Raw genomic sequence first — 19,780 nt, forward strand, 5'->3', positions numbered from 1 at the left:
GGGAAGCAACAGAAGTGGATTTCTGAGTTCAAGGCCAGTCTGATCTACAAAGTGAGTTCCAGGACGACCAGTGCTACACAGAAAAACCCTGTCTCAAAAATAAAACAAAACAACAACAACAACAAAAATTGATTCCATACACCCTCATGGTATCTTGACTTTGTTTAAAATTATACCATTTTAGAAAGGTCTGGCAGTTGTATCCTACCTTCTGACGCTAGGATACAGCACTGTCATCTACAAAGTTCAAGCAGCTTATAAACCGTGTAATCAAGTTGGGGGATATGGGGAAAGAAATAACACAAAAAAAAATTTCTGAATGTTTTTAGATTGCAATTTGTGTTGGGCCACATTCATAGGTATCCTTAGTGATATATGATGTGAGGGCTATGAATTGGTAATCCAGTAAAACAGTGAATCATCAAGTGAGGAAGCATGTTATAAAATATTGAGTTCATCTAGAAGAGCACAAAGCTAGCTATTTCTCAGTCAATAACACCAAACAGCAAAGTCCCCATCATTTCCTGCTGCAGGAGAAGGTTCCACAGCTTAACTCACGGTTGCCCAATATAACCATTCATGTAAAACTAAATGGTATATTCTGCCCAATAGTTTCAGGCCCTTATACACAATATATACATGAGACATCCTCATATGTCTAAAATTACCCTGTTCTTTCTTACATTCTAGATATACTACTATCCAAACCAAAAACCTGGCTATTTTAACTCCTCTTCGTCTCAGTACGATATAAAGTCTTCCAACTTTTGCCAGTTCTACCTCTGGCCTGCTCCCAAGGGTTGGTCCCACTTACTTTTCCCTATATTGTGGCCAGAACCATCAATTAGATGGAGGCACTCCATTCAGAGGTTTCAAAGGTTTGCTGCTGCCCTGACACTGAGAACTCAATTTCCTTATCCAGGTGAACAGGCCTCAAATAGTTCAGCCTTTCCTACAGATTATCTCTCTCATGTTTTATTCTACAGTACAACTATAATGGATTCTTTCACTCTGTGCTTTGACTCTTTTTTTAAGATTTATTTATTTATTTATTGTACACTGGTGTTTTGCCTGTATATATATTCTGTGTGAGGGTGTCGGATTCCCCAGAACTAGAATTACAGAGAGGTGTGAACTGTCATGTGGGTGTTGGGAATTGAACTCAGGTCCTTTGGAAGAGCAGTTAGTGCTCTTAACCACTGAGCCATCTCTCCAGCCCCTGTGCTTTGACTCTTAACAAGTTTTATGTGTGTACATGTGATAACCTGAGTATTGCAGAATATTTGTTTAACTATGCAAAGTCCAAATGGATCAAAGAAATCAACATAAAGCCACACTGAACCTCATAGAAGAGAAAGTGGGAAGTACACTTGAACCCATTGGCACAGGAGACTACTTCCTAAATATAACCCCAGCACCACAGACACTGAGAGATACAATTAATAAATGGGACCTCCTGAAACTGAAAAGCTTCTGTAAAGCAAAGAACGCGGTCAACAAGACAAAACGACAGCCTACAAAATGGGAAAAGATCTTCACTAACCCCATATCAGACAGAGGTCTAATCTCCAAAATATATAAAGAACTCAAGAAATTGGACACCAAAAGATCACATAATCCAATAAAAAAAAATGGAATACAGACCTAAACAGAGAACTCTCAACAGAGGAATCTAAAATGGCTGAAAGACACTTAAGGAAATGTTCAACATCTTTAGTCATCAGAGAAATGCAAATCAAAACAACTCTGAGATTCTATCTTACACCTGTAAGAATGGTCAACATCAAAAACACTGATGACAACTTATGCTGGAGAGGTTGTGAGGAAAAGGGAGCATTCCCACATTGCTGGTGGGAATGCAAGCTGCTACAGCCCCTTTGGATGTCAGTGTGGTGATTTCTCAGAAAATTAGAAAACAACCTTCCTCAAGACCCAGTAATATCACTTTTGAGAATATATCCAAAGGATGCTCAACCATGCCACAAGTACATATGCTCAGCTATGCTTAGAGCAGCTTTGTTTGTCATAGCCAGAACCTGGAAACAACCTAAATGCCCCTCGACCAAAGAATGGATAAGGAAAATGTGGTACGTTTACACAATGGAGTACTACACAGCAGAAAAAAATAACAATGTCTTGAAATTTTCAGGCAAATGGATGGAGCTAGAAAATATCATTTTGAGTGAGGTAACCCAGATCCAGAATGACTCACTAATAAGTGGTTTTTAAACATAAAGCAAAGAAAACCAGCCTATGAATCACAATCCCAGAGAATTTAGACAACAATGAGGACCCCAAGAGAAACATACATGGATCTAATCTACATGGGAAGTAGAAAAAGACAAGATCTCTTGCATAAATTGGAAGCATGGGAACCTTGGGAGAGGGCTGAAGGGGAGGGGACAGGCAGGGAGGGGAGCAGAGTAAAATGTAGAACTCAATAAAAATCAATAATATATATATAATAAAAACAGTATTGCAGAATATTTTTGTTTAACTATGCAAAGATATGTTGCATTTGTTCAGCTATGTTAAGGTATGTCGCATTTGTTTATGTTGCAGAATATTTGTTTAACTACGTAAAGATGTGTTGCATTTGTTTAATTATATAAAAATGTGTTGATGGTTTACCTTGCCTGCTAAGGCACCTGGCTGATCTGATAAAAAGCTTAATGGTCAATAGTGAAGGAGGAGGTTTAGGTGGGAATTCCTAGCAGGGAGCACAAGTAGGAAGAACTTAGGCAGAGAGAGAGAGAGAGAGAGAGAGAGAGAGAGAGAGAGAGAGAGAGAGAGAGAGAGAGAGAGAGAGAGATTGAGATTTAGTTCTTTTTAAAATCTTAAAATCCTCATGTTGTATGGCCCACAGGCACATGCACACACATATACACAAAAATATATAAAGCAATTAAAAAATTAAGGAAGGAAACTGACACATGCCACAACATATGAACCTTAAAAGACACTGTGCTAAGTGAAATGGGCTAGTTACCAAAGACCAAATCACCTTATGATTCCACTCATATGCAGTTCTTAGGGTAGTTAAGTTCACAGACTGTAGAATGCAGTTGCTGGATGGGAAAAATAGAGTCACAGTTTTATGTAATGAAAGATGAAAGCAGTCCTGGAGGTGGAAACGGGTGGGTGGGTGGCTGCATAGCAATGTAAAACCAACACCACTATGAGTGAGACAAGGGGTAGTTCAGTACAGACTGTGTGTCCAGAATACACCAGGATTCAACTCCCAGCACCAAAAACTAAATTAGATTAAAATGGTAAAATGTTTATGTACTTTATCCTTTATCACAATTAAATTCTTATTTTTGTTTTGTTTTGGTTTTGTTTTTAAGACAATGAGGGGCTGGAGAGATGGCTCAAGGTTAAGAGCACTGACTGGTCTTCCAGAAGGCCTGGGTTCATTTAGTCCCAGCATTCACATGGCAAGTCACAATCACCTATAACTCCAGTTCCAGTGGACTCAAAATCAATTTCTGGTCTCCTTGTGCACCACACACATATGGTATAAACATATAAGCAGGCACAACACTCATATAGACAAATAAATAAATCTCAAAATATAAAGACAATGATACACAGACATTACTCAGAGATATCAGAAGCACAGCAAAAATAACTTCACCTCTGTAGTACTCTTTTTTTTTTTAAGATTTTTATTTATTATGTATACAGTGTTCTGTCTGCATATATGCCTATTCGCCAGAGAGGGCACCAGATCTCATTACAGATGGTTGTGAGCCACCATGTGGTTGCTGGGAATTGAACTCAGGACCTCAGGAAGAGCAGTCAGTGCTCTTAACCTCTGAGCCATCTCTCCAGCCCCCTGTAGTACTCTTCCCTCTCCAAGAAGCAATACCTAACTAATCTATATTATAGAAAAACCGAAAAGTCCAAATTGAGAGTCATTCTACAAAACTGAAATTTTCAAAAATGTTAATGTCATGAAAGAATAATAATAAAAAAAAACTGGCACTGCTGTAAACTAAAAAACTGAACAGACAAAACAACTGAACACAATGTCATCTGCCTTGATTCAACAGGGTGGAGCAAAGCATTCAGAGGAACTGGTGAATGTGGACTTCAGTACTCCATTTCCTGCATAATATCCTGTAACTATGTAGGAAAAACATCCTTGTTATTGAGAAATACATGCTAAAAGATTGAGGAGCAAAGTGTCATATGTCGTTGGCTAATTCAAGTGTTTTGGGAGAAACAGGCCAGTGAAAGAGAGGATAAGCACCAAATGCTAACAAAGTAGACAATGAAAAACCAAGGCACAGCTATGTAACCCTGGGCTCTGCTTGTAACTTTCATACAGACTGTAAAGTTTTTCAGAAAAAGCTGATGATGAAAGGTAGCTGTCTTAAAGTAAGACTAGGAATAAGGAGAGAAAATAAGAACAATGATTTTTTTTAAAAGAAGCTCAATTATCAATGCTTTGGGTTTTGCCCACAATATATACAATTTACTTTAATAAAGCTTTTTAATTTTGTTTTAGATTAACAGTGACTCTAAGCACATCCTTTTACAGTCCATTATGTAGCTCAGCCTATCCTCCAACTTGTGGCAACCTTCCTGCCTCCGATTCCTAAGTGCTGGGACTACAAGTACATACTACTACATCCAGTTACTGTCCTTTTTTTTTTTTTTAAAAAAATCTTTATTATTTTAATGACACATATAGTATATTGTATAATCATACATATAGTGTATTGTCAAGAATCACCAGCACAAAGCCCTGAAACAGCAGAAAGAAGGTACTGTACCCATAAAATGGCCAGTGACATTTCCTTTCTCATCATGGGAGGTACAAGTTGTTAGTTGGCAAGCCTATGTAATCAATCATTTCTGAAAGCCAGAAAACATATCTCAAACATACGAGAAAAAACGAGAAGAAAACTGATTGAGCTCTATGTCTGCCAGCACCAACCATCAATCTGCCATACATACTCCATCCCTGGAAGTTGTGTTTTGTTTGTTTTTTAATCCTCAGCGTCAAGAAGTATTCAAATATCAAAATAAACTGCCCAGCATCAATTAACAGTGGAAAGGAAACAGGTGTTGTGCATGCCTACACATGTATGTGTTCCCTAATTCTTTAATTAGGACCTTTTATATTGCTGACTAACAGCTCAGTGATTAAGAGCAGAACAGAAGACCCAAATCGAGCTTCCAGGACACACTCTGGGAAACACACAATTACCTCCTGTAACTCCAGCTCCAGGACAGCTTACACCTCTGGCCTCTGTGAGCATCTGCACTCATATGCAAATACCACACACAGACATACAATGGAAATGAAAATAAGCCATGCATTGTGGATCACACCTTTAATCCCAGCACTTGTGAGGTCTAGGCCATCCTGATCTAAACAGTGACTTTGAGGAAAGCCAGACCTCTGTAGTAAGACCGTCATGGGGAACATGGGGGACAAAATAAAATAAAAATAAATCTTGACTTAAAGTAATGGAGAAATAGGAGAGAATATGGTATAGGAGAATAAAGGGCTAACCAAAGCTTCTGGAAAATGAACTGTCATTGATCAAGATGAGAGACTGAGGGCTGGGGATGTACATCAGTTGAAAGAGTACTTTTCTAGCATGAACAAAGTTCCACATAAACCAGATATGGTGAACACTTATCATCATCTCGGATCCATGAGGGAGAGGCAGAAGGATCAGCATTTCAGTCAGATCCTGTCTCAAAGAAAAAGAGTAAGGAGGATCCCTCACTGGCTTTGCAGTGAGTTTAAAATAGTAAAACACTCTAGGGGAGATTTTAGTAGGTAGATAATGTAAGTCTAGGGTTCAAGTACATGTGCTATAAGCACAGATTTAACTTAGGAATTGTATGAAACTTTGCATCTTTTGACACGAATCACAAATTAGAGCACAATTTCACCAAGATCAGTCTCAACACAGCTCCAGAACAAATCTGTGGACTAATTAGGTATTCTGTTCTATTCTCTAAGTACATGCTATCTAGCAAGAAAAACAAGAGAACTCTGCTTTTACCATCCAGGCAGCCCCAGGTAACACTTTTACTGACAGCACATTTGGGCACTGTCACCCCCCAACATCCTCTCGCAACATAACATGACTTACGTGAAATTTATGTCCAATAACCACAGAAGCTTGTTTGCTCAACACTGTTGATGCTTTTACAATAAGTCAACTTTCCTCAATTTTATTTTATCAACTTCAAAGCTAGCCTGACTTTGAGAATCTTTTTCAATTTTATGTGAGAACATCTCATAATTTACATTCAGAATATAATTTTATCCCTGCTTTAAACACACACACACACACATTTTGAGACAGGGTCTCATTGTGTAGTCCTAGATGATCTGGAGCTCACAGGAACCCACCTACCTCTGGCCTGAGTGCTGGGATGAAAAGTTGAGTCACCATGCCTGGTCTAGAGATGATTTTTGATACAAAATATCAGTAACTCATAATATACCCACATCTAATAAAACCTGGGGAACATGCAGGACAGTGGGAGCACAAGTCTTTAATCCCAGCACTTGGAGAGCAGAGGAAGGAAGATCTCTGAGTTCAAGGCCACCCTGGACTACAGAGTTAGTTCCAGACAGCAAGGGTTACACAGAGAAACTCTGTCTCGAACAAAACAAAACAACCTTTTTCAGTACATGCCACCACCTTTCTATTAGCCTTACTGCTTAGGTGGTTTTGTCTTCTTAATTAATCTAACATAATGTAAACAAGCTTTTTAAAAAGTAAAAGTAGTTGAATGATATTTACACTTCAGGCTATGACTATCCAACAGACACAGGGTTAAAAACATTATTCAGCTAACAGGTCAGACAGAATCTACCTTACCAAGAGCCATACACAAAGACCAATACAACTTAACAACAAAGTGGTGCAGGACAATTGTCTATATTCTGTCAATTATATTTTAAATAAACGCTGATTGGCCAGTAGCCAGGCAGGAAGTATAGGCAGGACAACCATACAGGAAATAGAGGCAGGTCAATGAGAACAGGAGAATTCTGGGAAGGAGGAAGCCCATTCCTCTGGAGTCCTGTCCAGACATAGAAGAAGGAAGACATGATCTGCCCCCACTGAAAAAGGTACCGAGCCATATGGCTAACATAGATAAGAATAATAGGTTAATATAAGTTCTAAGAGTTAATAAGAAGCCTGAGCTAATGGGCCAAATCAGTTTATAACTTATGGAGACCTCTGTGTCATTTTCTTTGGGACCTAATGACTGTGCGAACCAGGCAGGACAGAAACCCCAACAAGCAGACCTTCATGTTCCTACAAAGGAACCTGTAAATGAATTAAGATCAGATCATACTGGCCATACATTTTGCTCTATCATTTAAAAATGAGCTCATAGCTGTTAAAATGCAGAAATCGGGACAGTAATTCAAAAGAATTAAGAATATGTAAAATAAATGGAAGTAGCAAGCAGAGTGAATAGCTGTAAAGACATGAAATACTAGCAAACATGCTGATTGTTCTACCTTGTGTTTACAGAGAGAAAACAACAACAACACATTTAAATACATTTTTTATCCTGGGATCCTCTAACGTAAGACACTGTAAAGTCCTGATTCCTAAAAGAATTCTATAACCTCAAACAGGTAAAGAAGTTAGTTCATTTCCATCTGTAAATTTATATACACTAGGGCTGGAGAGATGGTTCAGAGGTTAAGAGCACTGACTGCTCTTCCAGAGGTCCTGAGTTCAAGTCCCAGCAACCACATGATGGCTCACAACCATCTATGAGATCTGGTGCCCTCTTCTGGCCTGCAGGTGTACATGCAGGCAGAACACTGTATACATAATAAAAAAAAAATTAAATACACTATTTGTATTGTAACCATACGATTAAAATACAGATAGCAACTACCACTGAAAATGTGATTTTAAGTATTACAAAGGCATACAAGTAATTAAGACAATTACACTTAACATAAAAGGTCATAATTCATTAATATGAATGACACATTCTAAAGGTCAATAATATAATGCTAACCCAACTTCCTGAAGTCACATTTTTGTGATATTTTTAACAGAAAGCAGATTGGTGGGATGGGAAGGAGGTATTAACTTCCTAATGGGTAAAAGGTTCCCTTTAGGTGACAAAAATGTTTTAGGGCAAAGCAAAGATGACTGTATAACATTACAAATGTATTAATAGGTACCAAATACATAAATCTAACCCCAAGTGGAAAAAAGTAGTAAAGAACCCCCAAGAAAAGGAATGAATTAAGACAGTGAAGTCAAAAGAACATGTTTCATGGCTCAATGGGTAAAAAATTAGACTAGTTGCTAAGTGCTACTATGACTAAAATCCAGAGGCTAAACTGCTAGAACATACATTTTGACAGTATAAATTTAAAAACAAAAAAAAAAACAAAACAAACCTTCAGATTTCAGAGCTGAAGAGATGGGTTAAGAGCACTGGCTGCTCTTCCAGAGGACCCAGGTTCAATCCCCAGCACTCACGGCAACTCACAATTCTCTGTAATTCCAGTCCCAAGGAATTCATTGCCTTTCTGGCTTGCCCAAGGAACTGCACACATGTTGTGCACAGACATAAAAGCAGGCAAACCAAACGTGAGATTTTTTAAAAATAAAAAAAAAACCTACACATTTCTTTTGTTTTTAAGATTTATTTTTCTTATGCTTAATTTTGTGTGTGTGTGTGTGTGTGTGTGTGTGTGTGTGTGTGTGTGTGTAGCTATTTACACCTGGGTGGAGGTGCCCCTGAAAGTCAGAGGCATTGAACCCCCTGGAGCTGGAGTTAGGTATGGTTGTAAGCCATTTGATATGGGTACTGGGAACCAAACTCAGTACCTCTGGAAAAAAACAAGTGCTCCAGTACTGAGTCATGTCTCCAACCCTGAGAAACCTTAGATTTCTTGAGAATCTATTTCTTAGATTTCTACATTTTCCATACTCATGGGACTACTTCCAGAAGGATAAATCACATGAGAGATGCTATTGTTCCACACCAAGTTTAACCTTACAAATTACTTAAACATTTCTAAACAAAAGTAAATGTCAAAGTAAGTAACCCACATAAATAATTTAAATGAAATCCAAACACCTAATCTACTGGGGGAAGGGGATGTGGAAAAAAAAAAAAACTTTTAAGAATCAAGTAACACTTTCTGATGGGTAGATCTCTGTGAGTTTGAGGCCAGCCTAGTCTACATAATGAGTTCCAGGACAGTCAGGGCTGTGTAGAGACCCTGTCTCAAAACAAAACAGAACTAAGTAACACCTTTATGAATAAACCACAAATTATTAATTCATCAAGTTAGTAGTTGGAGAAAATCTTCCTCCCACCTATCTCTGTCCTTTAACATCTCTGAACAAACATCGCACTCAATATTATGTGTTTCTTCAGGAAAACACTGAAAACACAATATACATAAAATCATAATCTGAATTATGGAATTAGCTGGCTATGTGAAATCAGTTCCACCAAGTGTGTAAATATTTACTACATGACATTTGTCATGTTAACATCAACAATTTCAAGGTCAGTTTCAACTTCTTGGAGTCACACATTTTTGTGATATTTTTAACTTCTGACTAAAGCCTCTATCATCACAAGATGCTCACACTGTTTACAAACATTCAGAAACAGCAGCTGGTGTTCCTCTGTCACATCTTGTTACAATAAATAAGAGCAATAATTTTAAACTTCAGGTATATACTTTCTCGCTGATGTGCTAACAGGCTTTTTTACTTAAAAGCTTTCTCTGAAGTTGATAGAGGCATGTACACAACTGTGCACTTTGGTACAAGGCAGACAAGGTGAAAAAAATACAGACCTTTATATGTGTATACTTGAACTATCATGCCAAATGAGTTAAATGCTAAGTAATACTGACCCTTCTTTATTTTTCAAGCCATTTCCTATCTCACTCAAAATAATGCAAAAAAACAGAAACTTACCCACACAGGCATTGAGGAATAGCCAATCAGTCTTTTTCATCCTATTTTTAATCTGCTTTAGCTTTTTAAAATCCACTTCAAGTTCCTCCTTGCTACCAACAGCACCAGCCAATTCAATCCTCTGAAAATCCATTTTCACTTCAGAGTCCCGTTTTGTAGTTGGAGGCGATCTTCTTTGGCTATTACCACTACTGCAGCTTCCCCGCCACCGAGCTCTGTCTTGTTCATTTATTATTGAAGAAGCTTCTTCAGTCTCTGCCAACTCTATTGCTTCAATGTTATTAGGTCTGGGATGATCACAAACAACACATTTTTTAGCCTTAGCCCAGTTTTCATATGTGCAAACAGAACAAGTCCAATGCTGGGTCCTTGTATTCAGTTTATTTCTATCATTATATTCTTCACAGGGATCAACAGAAAAAGCAACTGGTCTTGAACCAGATCCTGAGGATTGAGGAGATTCTGTGGGACTCCTGGTCCTACGTTGGGATAAGCACTGGGTACATCTGATTGCTCTTGGCCAGTTCAAATATGTACACATGTGGCATGACCATTTATTTGCATTCTCCATGCTGTATGAAGACTTAACCCTTGGTCTTGCACTAGAGTCTGGACATATCAAAGGACTACTTCCACCTTCAGTACTGGAAGGATCCCAATCTCTACCAACATCACTTGAACCACTTTTAAATGGATCTTCTGTAATAATTGTTCCACTGGGTCTCTGGGCACGACACATAGTACACTTGATTGCAGACGGCCAATTTTCATACGTACAATATTCACAGGCCCACTTAATCCCATGTTCTGACATTGTGTACTTCTTGAAGTGAGTTATGTCAGGCAGGAAGCTATAAATAATTAGGACACTGTTATTAAAGTAATAGTTACATAATTCCACTTCTGAAAATATGCCCAAAAATAAAAAAATTAACATAGAAAATAATTATTTCTTAAAAGACACATTAAAAATTTCTTATTGGATTAATCGACTTTTGTAGAATTCTTTTTGTAGCTACTTTTGTAGTTCTCTTCCAGAGAGCTATTGGCGATAAATTCCCAAAAAAGCTCTTAGACTTCAAGACTTAAGGAAAGCTTATTTTGGACTACTTAAAGTGATAAGAGGAGATAAATACAGACTTGTTCTACAGGGGAAGAAGATAAAAATAGGTAAGTCACTAATAGAAATTACTCAATTTCAGCTCAGCTGCCACCATTAATTTAGAAGTTAAAAAGACCTGTAGGCAAGGGAAAGAACACAAACCAAATAGTACCTTAAACACATAACCACTCTCAACTTACAAACAGTGTGGATCATGCTATTTATAGTATATCTGATCCATTAATTTAGAAGATCAAAGTCCTACCCAATTATCTTTGCTAAGGGAGAAAAATAGCTTGAAAGTGTTAATTATTCACTGTTTTTAATTAGCAAAGAAAGATGTTGAAAAGCACTGATCACAATTAACAAAATAGCATGATAAACTAGAAATATTCTATATTCTCAAAATCTAATTACATTTGGAGCAAAAAAAAAGAAAAAAAGAAAAACTTCATATCATCTATACGCTCAGGAAATTCAAATGGACAAATATCTTTAAAAAAAACTATTAGCATAATCGTATCAATCTATTTTTGAATGTTCATATTTGATATTTGAAAAATATACACTAAAAGTTAATATTAAAAACATACTTGCTATCTAAAAGGTCCTAGAAGCTGGGAGTGCTGACACATGCCTGTAATTCTAGCACCTAAAAGGCTGAAGCAGAAGGATCTTTTTTTTTTTTTTTTTTTTTTTTTTTTTGGTTTTTCGAGACAGGGTTTCTCTGTGGTTTTGGAGCCTGTCCTGAAACTAGCTCTTGTAGACCAGGCTGGTCTCGAACTCACAGAGATCCGCCTGCCTCTGCCTCCCAAGTGCTGGGATTAAAGGCGTGCGCCACCACTGCCCGGCCCAGAAGGATCTTGAGATTGAAGATAGCTTGGGCTACACAGTGAGAGACAAGTAAGTCAAATATTCCCAGGGCTCTACAGTGGGCATACTAACAGTGCACTATAATGAAGACTTTATTGTTTAATGACAACTAATTAATAAGTGAAACAGTTTATATGGCAAACTTAATGATATTTTAATGACTTAAATTACACTATACAACCTCTCAATTTTTCAATCTGTTCTAAATTTAGTGCCTCCCCCATAACCTATTTTAACCAGGAAAGAGAAAAGATTCCTAGGCAGGATGATAGGTATTTTTCCTTCTATCTAAACCTTAGAAAGCCAAATTACTTTATAAGTATATTATTCTGTTCCTGTCTATCAAATCTACACCCCATATATAGAGTGACCTTTGCTAAGAGGACAACTTCACCATAGAAAGGATGCTATTTAATAGCTAAAACAAAAATCACACTTACTAAGATTTTAGTTTCCATGCTATAACCTCCACCTTGCACATGGTTACAATAAAGATAAATCAGACCAAAGACAAGAGTCAATCTTCATGCTGGCTCAGACTCTGACTTCCTCAGGAGATACTGCAAAACGTGTAAGTGGTTCTGTCTGACTGTGAATAGCTATTCCTGTAAAGGAGACCAAAACTGAATTTCACTTATAGCCTTCTATATTCAAAAGTATTTTTAGAAAGCCAAAATTTTAACCAATTGTGTTTTAATTACACTTACTTATTTTAACAATGGACTACTATATTTAGAATTTTACTTTAACACGGCAATAAAAGCAGCTAGTTTACTGAGTTGGTCAGTCAAATTAAACATGAGAAAGTTTTCTACATAATGTGCTGTGTATGGGCACAGGCACATGTGCGCATGCATGTCTCCTCATTTTTTGGACCCAGGGTCTCCACATACAGGCCAGTTTAGCCTCAAACTTGCAGTTCTGCCTCAGTTTCCCAAATGCCTGTGGTTGTAGACATATACCAATACAACCAACAATATTATCATGAGTATGAGCAGTGCTAAATCAATTCTAATCTGTACTACTGTAAAGGAAAAGGTAAGATGATCCAAATAAGTAAAAAAAAAAAAAAAGTAATTACTTATAATTTATTTTGAAATCTTTTTCTCTTGTAATTGTATTTGTTTGGGTTTTTCAACCCTTACTTCATAACCAGGTAATTTAAATCATCTTGCTTGGGCATTTTTAAAGTGTGTGTGTGTGTAATGCCATCTATTTCCTTAAAGGCAGGCTCTCTTACTGGCCTGGAGCTCCCCAACTTGGCTAAATTTGGTCAGTGAGACACAGATCCTCCTGTCTCAGTCTCCCCAGCACTGGGGTTCCAAAAGCACACCAATACTGCCTTTTTACTTGGGTGCAGGGACCAAACTCAGGTCCTTGTGCTTGTAAAGTAAATGCTTTACCAATTGAGGCATCTTCCCAGCCCCTTGCTTAGATTTTTAAATTTTTATACACACTGACTGTACACAATCTAACAGCAATCTGAAAGTGTGTTCAATGGCAGGGAACTATAATCATACAAGCATACATAAAGTGGACAATAGAAATTTAGTGGCAGTATTCATATGTATTAGGCATTTCCTTCCTTTATTTTTCAGAAATGAAATGTAAATAAATTACTTATTCACGCCAAATTGGAAATTACAGTGAGCATGCAGAAAGTTACCATAATAAGCATATACTAAAGCAATTATGGTGTTTCATTTTAAATGTTTACATTCAAAATCCGTGCTTGCTTTAACGTATGTGCTTGTACTGCATGTTCAACTAACAACCAGTTATCTTACTTTAACTAATCTCCATGGAATGAGGGCACTGTTATAACATACTTAAACTTTCAAAACTGACAAAAAAAAAAAAACTGTCACTGACACATATTGGAGCAATATGGCTCAGCAGGTAAAGATGCCTGCTGCCAATCTTGACAACCTGAGCTTATTCCTGGGATCCACATGGTAGATGGAGAGAACTCTCCAAGCTGTCCTCTGCCTCCCCGTCCCATGCTAGCCAAAGTATACAACTCACAAAGGCACACAAAATGAAATTTTTAATGTAATAAAATTCAAAAATAGTAATAATCACATCAAGACTACCCTGGAAGCAGAGTTCAGTGGAGGGCATATCACCCATACGCAAGGCCCTGAGTTAAATTTCAGCACTATATAATTATCATCATGACTGTTCATCATAAATGCTATCATAAATGAAGAACAAACAGCAATTTAATATCCCTGACCATTCTGAAAATACAGGTAACTGTGCAATTCCAAATTGAAATTCAAGGAAGATAAGAGACGCTACGCTACTTTTTATAGAAATACATACTCCAGGGAGTTGAATTAACAGAAAGTATCCTTTTTCTTCCAGATTTGTCACATGAGGCATATAAAATTATTTAAGGCAAATAGTTCTAAGAGGGTTTTTGTAAAACAGTTTTTTTTTTAATTTGTTTATCTGTGTGTCTGTGTGGGTGTGTGTGCACATAAGTGCAGGTGCCTGCAGAGGCCAGAAGAGGAATTACAGAGTGGTTGAAAGTTGGAAACCAAATTCAAGTACTCTACAAAACAGTACATGCTCTAAACCACTAAACTATCTTCCAGCCCCCTAGCTCTTAAGAGTTAATGCTATATTTGAAAAAGGACTGTAATTAAATATCATGGTAACATATTATAGCGAAGTCATTTAACTTAGTAAATCTAATTCTGCATGCAATCTAGGTTTTCAAATTCTATTCAAGGACTCATTTCAATAAACTGGTACAATAAAATCTGCATAACAGGATTTTTAAGGATTTTTTTTTAGCTCTTGGATTCTTTTCTCCACAGAACTGTATGTGTTGCACTTGAACCAAGTAACATTTGTCTTAAGAGTCACAATTATGCCCATTTCTTCTTAAGAAGTCTTTAATTGGGACTAGAGAGAGCATTCACTGGCTAAGAGTCATTGGTGCTTTCACAGAAGACTCAGGCTCAGTTCCCAGCATCTACATGGTGTCTCACAACCATCGTAAACCAAGTTCCAGGGAATCCAACGCCTTCTGACCTTCACAGGCACCAAGCAAACATGTGGCACATATATGTACGTACAGGCAAAACACACCTACAATAATTTAAAATTATATTATTCTGCTTAGTGATTAAGTATTATTTATGAAGTATTAGTAAGCACTTAAGAAACAAAGTCACATCTAATTTATGCCTCAAAACGAAAGGTACTATACTACAAATCTCAACCCTCTATTAAAAGCCTTATAAAATGGGATGGTGGTGTAGTTTAGTGCTGAAGTGCTGGCCTGGTATGCCCAAAAACTCCAGATTTGGTCACCTGCACCACTGTAAAGAAAAAAAAAAGGAAAAAACTTGTGAATAACCCTCATCAAGCACAAACTCTTTAAGAATATAAGCTCAGTTGCCAGTAGTTTCAAATAAACTATTCAAAAGGATTAACTTTCTTAACATAAACCACACATATGTAGTTATTAATATGAATCTGTGGAGATTTATAAATGCTCATGAGGCATCTTAAAGGACTAGAGAAAACAAAAGACGGCACTCCATACACACCATTTTCAAGTTCTCTTAAAATATTACAAAGTAATTCTAAATTACAAAATTTATTTAAATTAAAAAAATTAAAAACATTGCTTGAGCCAGGCAGTGGTGGCACTCACCTTTAACCCTAGCACTTGAGAGGCAGAGGCAGGTGAATCTCTGAGTTTGAGTCCAGCCTGGTCTACAGAGTGAGTTCCAGGATAGCCAGGGCTACACAGAAAAACTCTGTGTATGAATGAATGAATGAACGAGAAAGGGGAAAAAAACACTGCCTGACTCCCACTCAATTTCTCTTTTCTCGTCTTTCTAAATCACTATCTTCCTCACAATCATCAGGAAAAACGGTGCTACAGCAGGATCCTGATGACATGGAGAACCCACTAACCACAAATCTAATCCCATTCCAAGGCTCAGATAACTTATCAAATCCCCATTAAACCTTCCCTTCTTCTCATTAGGCAATCCTATCGCAACTTTGCCGGTTTCTACAAATGATACCATTCATTATCCCTAAGCCCAGCTGAGAATCTCAGAATTACCTCAAAATCTGCCTTCTACGCAATTTTTTTTCCCAATGGTTTCCATCTGATCAGCTTTTTGCTTCCATCCCACGGGCATCAATCCTTCCTAGGTTCAGATCAGAACTACCGTAATAGCCTCCTAAGCATTATTGTTTTCTAAATACATCCATCTGACTGTTATAATAGCAATCCTCTTTTCTGAAGCTTTCTCTAATATAAGCTCTCAGTTCCCTCCTGTAAGACACACAAGTCCACTCACTCACTTTCAAATACAATACATGTACCCTCAACTTATAGACATGTTACCACTCCCAAAGATACATACATGAGTCATTGCCTTAGATATGCTCATCCTTAAAACTCAGTTACCTGTGATCATAGGAAACTCTCAGATGACTCCAAGGACATTTCAAGCAATCATGCTTTGATTGATATTTGGTCTTACTGTATTTCCTCTTAGGATTAATTTCTGGAAGTTTTTCTTACATCATTCACTCCCACCAATTTTCAATCAGGGCAGCAAACGTTTCAAAAACTCCATCTCAGGGATTTTAGAAACAAAGCCTACAGACCAGTACACTGTGTTTTATAAGACCAACAAAATACAGATAACATCACAGTCAGTGACCTAGAAAAAAGCTGAACAAGATAGTCCATATCTATAATCACAGCAGTTGGACTCAAAAGGCACAATGATAGCAAGCACAAGACCAACCTGAGCCACAGTCAAACTGTGCCTCAAAATCCCAACTACTGGGGACATAACTGAGTAATAGAACATATACTCGGCATGTTCCAAGGCCAAGTTTAATTTCCAGCATCCAGCACTATTAGGAGGAGGAAGTTCCAAGCCACAGGCACTGGGAGCCCACAGCTGGTAGCAGAACCAGGGAAACCAGAAGGAACCAAACGGAATACAACGAAAAACAACACTTCACCTAGAAAAGGTAAAATATGCAATGCCAAAAGGTAAAGTACACGATGCCAAAGTTTAAAAACAAAAAAAGAACTGAGGTTGACATTCATATCAAGATTTCAAAGTTCAAATCAAGCTGATTTAAACAAAGCAAATGAAGTACCACCTTTCTACCTGAGCTTTTAGGCTGGGGTTCATATTTGATACATCTGAGATATATTCCTAGCTAGCTAGCCAGATTATAAACTGACAAAAGCTAGCTATACCTATTTCCCCCTTCCCACAAAAGTTATGTATGTATCACGAAATATCTAAAATGTTTCACTGAAAATCATGGGCTTTTCTGTGTCATCCTCCCATTCTATCCCCCATCAAAATATAAACAATGGGCTGGAGAAATGGCTCAGCAATCAAGAGCACTGCTGCTCTTCTAGAGGACCTGGGTTTCATTCCCAACACTCCATGGTGATTCACAACCAACTGTTACTCCAGTTTTAGGGGATTCAAATTCCCCTTCTGGACTCCTCAAGCACCATGCACACAAGTGGTGAACAGATATATGATATACATGCAGGCAAAACTTTATTTATACACATAAAATAACTTTTAATTTATAAAAATATAACTATTGACCAGGTGTGCAGACACATGCCTAGGAAAAGTACAAACAGGAGGTTGTCAACTTTTAGACCAGCCTGTGCTACAGAGACAGTTTTTTTCTCAAAAAAAAAAAAAACTAAATGCATAAAATGTAATTTGTAATAGAAACAAAATTTCCATAATAAAATTATAAAACATTGTGACCCTACTTTGATACATGGAATATGAATAACTTAAGGGAAAAATAAAACAACCATAAAATTTGTCAAATAGCTTAATCTGAAGCCTTGAGGCCCTGTGACCCACAACTAAGCACACTGTTCTCACTAGACTACAAGACATGCCTTTGGCTTTCTGTATTTCTCATTAGCTATTCTCCCTCAATCTTTGCTGACTTCTTTTTACTTCTGATTTCAGAGTTTCACTTAGAGTTCCTTGACACGGCTCTAACCACCAACTTACTCTCTTGGGAATTTCAATCGATCTGTGGGGTTTTTTTTACACTTTTACGTTTATTATATATTGTTTGTTTGTATAGTACACATGTAGGTCAGAGAACAACTTTCAGAAGTCAGTTCTCTTTCCACTTGGGTGTTACAGATATCAAATTCAGGTCATCAGCTTTGGCAGCTAATGCCTATGCCTGAGCCATCTCACTGGCCCCAGTCTGTGGGTTTTAAAAACTACCTATATCTGATGATTCCCAAATTCTATTTCCAGTCTGACACTCTACCCAACTTCAGATTGATGAATCCAGCTACCTACAGAACATCTATTCAACTATTTAACATACACTGCAAACTTATCATATCCAAAACTAAATTCTACATCAGAATTTCATGTTTTTAAGCCCCAGTTTAACTATCAACAGTTAAAAGGGACTAGACTACTAAGAATAAACTGTTCATTAAATACTTATTTCATCCCTTGATACCTGAAAGTATGTCATTCTACACCAGACTTCTGTATTAAAAACCTGAACTACTATGGCAACCCATGAGCTGATTATTTGGGTAGTGCTACATAATTGGTATAAGTACAATTTTTTTTACAATTCACTAATTTTTAGTAGTGGTTCTGAAGAATAAAACCCAGGGCTTCCCACATGCTGACAAGTACTCTGGGCTATATATAGTCCCAGTATCTTCTAAAAATACTTCATACATGTAAAAACAATATATATAGATCTCAGAAAGAGCTGCCCTTCCTCAATGTAAGTCATTGTTACCTAAGGCAGAGTCACCTGTTAAGACTAAATAAACGTGCTAAAAGTTCTCTCAAGAGTGTGAAAAGTAGTATAAAATAAATCTGTGTTAAGTCTAACAGCTCACAGGCCAGGTGTGGTGGTGCATACTTTTGAATCTCTCTGAGTTCGAGATCAGCCTAGTCTACAGAGCGAGTTCCAGGACAACTAGGGTTGTTACACAGAGAAACCCTATCTCAGAAAAATAAAAACAAAACAAAAAACAGCTATCAGAATGACACTGGCCATACCAGCACTATGCCAGTACTTAACTGAGGCAATTACCCCAACTACAACTAGAATATCTATCTTCATTCCAGAAAACCTTTTTCTTTTAAATATTTTATTTATGCAAGTATACTTGTTGAGTGTTGGTGCCCTTGGGAGCCAGATGTGTCCCCTGAAACTGGAGTTACAGGCAGTTGTAAGCTACCTATTGTGGGTGCTAGGAATACAACTCCTGTCCTCTTGCAAGAGCAGTACATGGTCTTAACCACTGAGCCATCTCTCCAGCCCCATTAAAATTTACCATTTCAATCTGGTAAGAATGCATTACTATGAGCTGGAGAGATGGCTACACAGGCTGCTCTTTCAGAGGACCCAGGCTCAATTCCTAGTACCCACACGGCAGTTCACAACTGTCTGTAACTATAGTTCCAGAGGATCTGGCACCCTCACACAGACATACATGCAGGCAAAACATCAACGCACATAAAAATAAATAATCTTTAAAAAAAAAAAAAAGAATGCATTAACTAGGGGAGGAAACATAATCATTATGACAGGCTCCCCCTCTTAATTAAATAGGAGTTAGCATCCACTGATGAGAATAAAAAGACCTAGAAGACACAGCTATTTACAACTGTATCCAATCTAGCTTCTAACAACAGTGACATTTCTTTTCATCCATTTCCTAGCCATTTCAGAAATTCTCTTTACATACCAACTTTGTCTCTTTAAATACAAAATCAACTTTCTCTAAGCATTTCAATTGTAGATAGTGTAAGAAAAAAGG

General features: G+C 37.4%; 1 protein-coding gene across 4 annotated transcripts in view; it reads right to left on the reverse strand.

Moving 5' to 3' along the window:
- The window catches only part of Zranb1 (zinc finger RANBP2-type containing 1), a 54,956-nt gene that overhangs the window by 25,605 nt on the left and 9,571 nt on the right, over positions 1-19,780 (reverse strand). Inside the window, exons 2-3 of one of the 4 annotated variants that reach the window (XM_057777060.1) lie at positions 12,375-12,539; positions 9,960-10,810 (exon numbers count right to left, since the gene is read on the reverse strand). The exons of 1 other annotated variant lie outside the window; for it this stretch is intronic. In XM_057777060.1, coding sequence (XP_057633043.1) covers positions 9,960-10,810; positions 12,375-12,415 — 892 coding nt within the window. In that variant the 5' untranslated portion in view covers positions 12,416-12,539. Of the gene's footprint in view, positions 1-9,959; positions 10,811-12,374; positions 12,540-19,780 lie in introns of those variants that run through there. 2 more of the 4 variants (XM_057777061.1, XM_057777063.1) reach the window with 2 other exon arrangements.

This window comes from Chionomys nivalis, chromosome 8 (assembly GCF_950005125.1).
Source record: "Chionomys nivalis chromosome 8, mChiNiv1.1, whole genome shotgun sequence".
NCBI lineage: Eukaryota > Metazoa > Chordata > Mammalia > Rodentia > Cricetidae > Chionomys > Chionomys nivalis.